The sequence below is a fragment of the Muscardinus avellanarius genome (genome assembly GCF_963383645.1).
Source record: "Muscardinus avellanarius genome assembly, chromosome: 3".
NCBI classification, from domain to species: Eukaryota; Metazoa; Chordata; class Mammalia; order Rodentia; family Gliridae; genus Muscardinus; species Muscardinus avellanarius.
In genome coordinates this window covers 98375216-98380013 of record NC_137788.1, presented here as the reverse complement: position 1 = coordinate 98380013, position 4798 = coordinate 98375216, and the positions used below count along the sequence as shown (strand labels likewise).

Here is a 4798-nt window from a genome sequence, read left to right as displayed (position 1 = left end):
CTACTTAGTGCCCCAATGGGCTATTTTTATATATATAGGACTTGGAAGGAAGCGGCTGGACTTCATGTAGGCGGAGATCTTCTTCAGTCCCTGTGAGTGTGAAAGGAAGAGCAGGAGGTCAGGATCCGCTGCCTTGTTGGGGTCCAGCAGCCCTAGTACAGAAGCTTTTACTCAAGTTTAAAATATAGATACAGAAAATCTACCCAACTATCCTGCAGTATATGTTCCAGTATCATCATTTCTCAGAAGGGAGCTGAGGTACTAGAGGTTAAACGACTTCTTCATTCTGTCCTGGCTACTAAGGGGGATCGGGCTGGAGCAGCCTGGTTGGGTCTCCAGGTCCCTGCTCTGTGTTGTGCTGCCTTCCCCACCCATCCTTCCCAGGAGGCCCTGCCACCCCCACTGCAGACACCTGCACACACACACACACCTTCTCTTTCTTCACACTAAGGCCCCTGGCTTGCCTGAAATCATAAAGGAAAAGGATTTAGCGGAACAAAGGGCTAGAACATGCATGTGCATCTTGGCAGAGGCCAGATCAACTCAGTGACTCGGTAAAGCCCAAATGTAAGTGGAAAAGAAAAGAAGAGGAGGGCCCACAAAGGACTGGGCAGCTCTAACCATTCACCTGGGTCAGAAAATCAAACCTTTTCCACCGGGAACCTGTCCCAGTCTCACCATGCCTCAACAGACCTTATTCCAACCCTGCTACAGCAAAACAGATTGCAAGACACTCAGCTGGGCAGAGAGCCATCTTATCAGGCAAGAGTGCCCAGAATGCACCTAAACCGTTCTTAGAGATCCAGGGCTGCCTGTCCTCAGCAAGCCAGGCCCAGCTGGCTTAGGGCTGCAGCCCTCAGCTACCCCACACTTCAACCTCCAATCAGACCAGCCTTTGCATATGCCCCAAGGCCACTCCTCCAGGCCCAGAAGAAGAGCTGATGAGAATTAGCTGAGAAGAAACATCACTTTACCCCTAAAGTGTAGACTAGGGGGGAAAAAGAGTTTAGGCTGAAAAACCTAGAACTACTGTTAAACTAGTGTCTCAGATTTCCAAATCTTTCAGTAGAGAAGGCTTTCTGGAAGACGATCAGGTGGAGTCAGGGTGAGCCATGCTGAGCTGTGGAAGGAGGTCCAGCCTGCACTCCCAGCACCCAGGTTGTGCTCAGCCAACATCAATCACAGCCCAGGTCCCAGTGCTTCCCCTTTTGGACCTCTTATTGAGCAAAGCCTGCTGCAGATTAGGTGTGAATGCTGTCTGTCTTCACATTATCCTTGCCCTCAGGCCCCTACTGCCAGCTGAGTCCACACTCTGACAGGCTCCTCCTCCTCTGCTGGGTCCTGGCCTGGGAAACCCAGGCTGAACAAGAGCCGGAGGCTTTTTTGGGGGGCATAAAATTGGGACAGCTGCTGACTAGTGGCCTTTGAAGCCAGAGGTTGACAGGAGCTCGGCACAGCCGCCATTGGCACTGGGTCCCGGGGCAAAGCACTTGCCCTCTAGCCTCAGCCTTCTTCTCTGTCCAATGGGATTGGTAGTTCTATCTCCCTGGTATGCTGTTGTAATGATAAATGAGACACACTGACATTACATGTAAGCACAGTGCCTAGCAGAAATGCAGTGCTCAATAAGTGCTAGTTTTTGTTTTGTTTTGTCTTTGTTTTTGGTTTTTAACCTCCAAGACCAGGAAAGCATCATGGAAAGTTGGAAAGAAAAAAAGACATTGAAGAGAAAGGAAGTGGGGCGTCACCTCAACGCGGGACATGAAGTCCTTCAGGTTCGGGAAGGCGTCCAGGCATTTGGGCTCAAATGTACGGTGCTGGTCCAGGACGTCATAAGCGAGGAAATCCACAAAGGTGATCTGCAGAAGGCCAAGGATGAGATGGGGGCACAGAACTCTGCACCCTGGAACAACGACAGCCCGATTCCTTCTCTTTACCTTGTCCCCTGCGAACCAGGGCCGCTTCCCCAGGAACTGTGAGTACAGCTTCATCTTCTCAGGCAGGCCCTCCAGGAACCCTGGCTTCAGCTTCTCCTGAGAATGAAATCATCTGTCACTGACCTCAGACACAAGCTCCCCGCAGAGGGGCTGCCTCACAAGTCATGGACAGCGGCTGGGGTGAGCAGCCAGCATGCCCGAGGCTGGGCTTGGGTCAGGGGCCAGAAGAGACCATAGCCCAGCTGTCAGAGTTGATGGGAAGGCAGAGGGGAGCACAACGACATTCCTGAATCTGTCAGACTCGAGGTCCCTCCCAGGTCCTGTGGGTCAGGCCCAGGAGTGCCATAGCAGGTGTCAGGCCCTCCACTCAGGTTTATGGGGACTCAGGGAATCAAGCACTAAAGGATTCGAGGACACAGACAAAGTTCTACCTGGTGCAATGGATGCAATGGAGATTTAATCCATCTGCATAAATAGGAGGAGGAGTTAATATTGAAATGAAGAAGGGACCCTTAGCTGCCTATTAGGAAAAGGTCCTAATTATGGCTGGCATAATGCACTAGGGGAAAAAACATGTAGAGATCAGAGGACCAGGGTACATTACTGTCTTGTAATTCTTTTTCTCATAATTTCTCTGTATTCTAGGAGTAGGAAGATGTGTGAATATCTGGGGGAGGATGCCAAAGGCAGGGGTCAAGGTCAAAGGTGACTTGATTTCTGAACACAGGACATTACTATATTGGAACTAAATGTTATACAAGAGTCTAGAGTAAACCCTAAGAGTGTAATAATTTATTCATGGTGTCTATTTGACAAGATTTTCAGGTTATGAGGGTCAATTTGTGGTATAATAGGGAAGATGAGAGAATTGGTACCCACTAAGAGTTCAAAAGCTGTATATAACCAGCGTAGATGTGAATGAAGAAATTTAACATCTCAGAACCCTGTCTGATCCAGAACTGTGGCATTGGCAGTGGGAGGACTCACAAAGTCAGCATTATAGCAGATACTGCAGAGTTGCATCCGAGTGTCCATAACCTGGTTCTCCAAAATATTCACACGAATCTTCTCCTCTTTTGTCTCCCCACCTGCAGCCCACACAAAACAGACACCCACTGAGCATCCCACCCTAGCCAAGCCCCGGGGTGCCACTGCCCACTGCAGCCAGCCACACTCACACAGGTTGTGCTTGCGGGCGATGTAGCGCAGGATGGCGTTGCTCTGGGTGATCCTGTGAGCCCCATCAATCAAGTAGGGCAGCTGCATGGACAGCCAGGGAAGGTCAGGGGGGATTCCAGGTGCCAGCAGCCCCTCCCTGAGTCAGGGCACATGTGAGACCCGGCACACACTGTAGGTGCCCATGGTAAACCCTACATAATTATACTGTCAAATGAATGAATGAGCTGGCACACGGACCATCTCAAAAAGAGAGTGTAGCTGGGCGTGGTGGCGCATGCTTGTAATCCCCGCACTTGGGAGGCTGAGACAGGAGGATCACAGGTTTGAAAACAGCCTCAGCTACTTAGTGAGGCTCTCAGCAACTTAGTGAGACCCTGTTTCCAAATAAAAGAGGTCTGGGAGTACAGCCCAGAGGTAGAAAACCCCTGGGTTCCACCCCCAGTACCACCAAAAAACAAACAAACAAAAAAAAGACAATGTATACAAGTAGGAATGAGGATAGTTGAGCTGAAGTTCTGATATCAGAAAGTCTAAGCTGATAAGGAGTTGAGGTAGGGATCCCTCATTTTCTTAAAGCCACCAAACCTGCACCTACATTGGGAAAGTCCAGGCCCAGCTTGAATTTCTCATCCAGCCACTGGCTTTTGTCATAGTCGGGAGCTGCGGTGGAGAAGAAGAAGTGAAAGCAAACCTCCTCTGAGTCCCACCCTCCTACCCTGGGACCCTCCCAAAAAGCCAGACAAGACCCCAGACAGTAGACCTAAAATCTGCCCACCAAGTCTCAGATTCCAAGGTTTGCAGTAGGGCTGGAATGGAGTATGATTCTAAGGGCCATGAACCCTAAAGGACAGAGGCTACAAAAGGTTTCTAGAGGGCTTGAAGCGGAATCCAGCCCCATTGCTGATCCTGGTGCTGCACTGCCAGAGTCACCTCTCAGGAAGGGTTAGGCTCTGTGCCCAGCTGCAGGAGGCCTGCAGGCTGAGTGACGGGTGGCCAGGCAGGTGTGCTGAGCACCAACCATCAGGATCAGGGGACTGAGCAGAAGGTGGCCTTACCATCCCCCATGGAGTATCTCTTCTCTTCATAATTGGAGTCTGTGTACTCCAGGATCAGGTGAATGGGAAGCGCAAGCTGAGAAAGAATGCCAGAGTCAGAGGTCAGGGATGGGGGGACCCTAACGGGATGACTTCACCTCCTCAGAGTGAGCTGACACCCATACCTAACATCAGCATCCCATTAGAGAGAGAGAGAGAGAGAGAGAGAGAGAGAGAGAGAGAGAGAGAGAGAAAGAGAGAGAGACACAGAGAGAGAGAGACAGAAAAACAGACTTCCTGCCAGAGACAGTCAGAGGACTACTGCAAGTCCTTAAAACTATCTTCTGCCATTCCTGGTAACAGAGGTCTGTAATCCCAGTACTTGGAATCCTGAGACAGAAGAATTTCAGGTTCTACACTGGCCTCAGCCAGACACTCAGCAGCTTAAAAAGACCTGTTTCAAAATACAAAGTGCTGGGGTGTAGCTCCAAGGTAGAATACTCCTGTGTTCAATCCCCAACATGAAAAAAAATCCATTATCTGGAACACGCCCACCTGCTCATAAAGTCCCATGGCACCCTCCTCCCTTCCCCCTGAAGACCCCTCACTTACCCCGCGGACGTCCCAGTACCCCAGGGTCATGGGCAT

General features: G+C 50.5%; 1 protein-coding gene across 1 annotated transcript; it reads right to left on the bottom strand.

Annotated features, from left to right (window-relative positions):
- Positions 1–4798, bottom strand: LOC308259902 (glutathione S-transferase Mu 1-like; the record flags this gene model as incomplete). The annotated part of the gene is made up of 8 exons (XM_080691231.1): positions 1–90; positions 1749–1859; positions 1938–2033; positions 2925–3025; positions 3116–3197; positions 3712–3776; positions 4172–4247; positions 4763–4798. The coding sequence occupies 8 exons, from the start codon at positions 4796–4798 to the stop codon at positions 1–3; spliced, it is 657 nt and encodes a 218-aa protein (XP_080547357.1).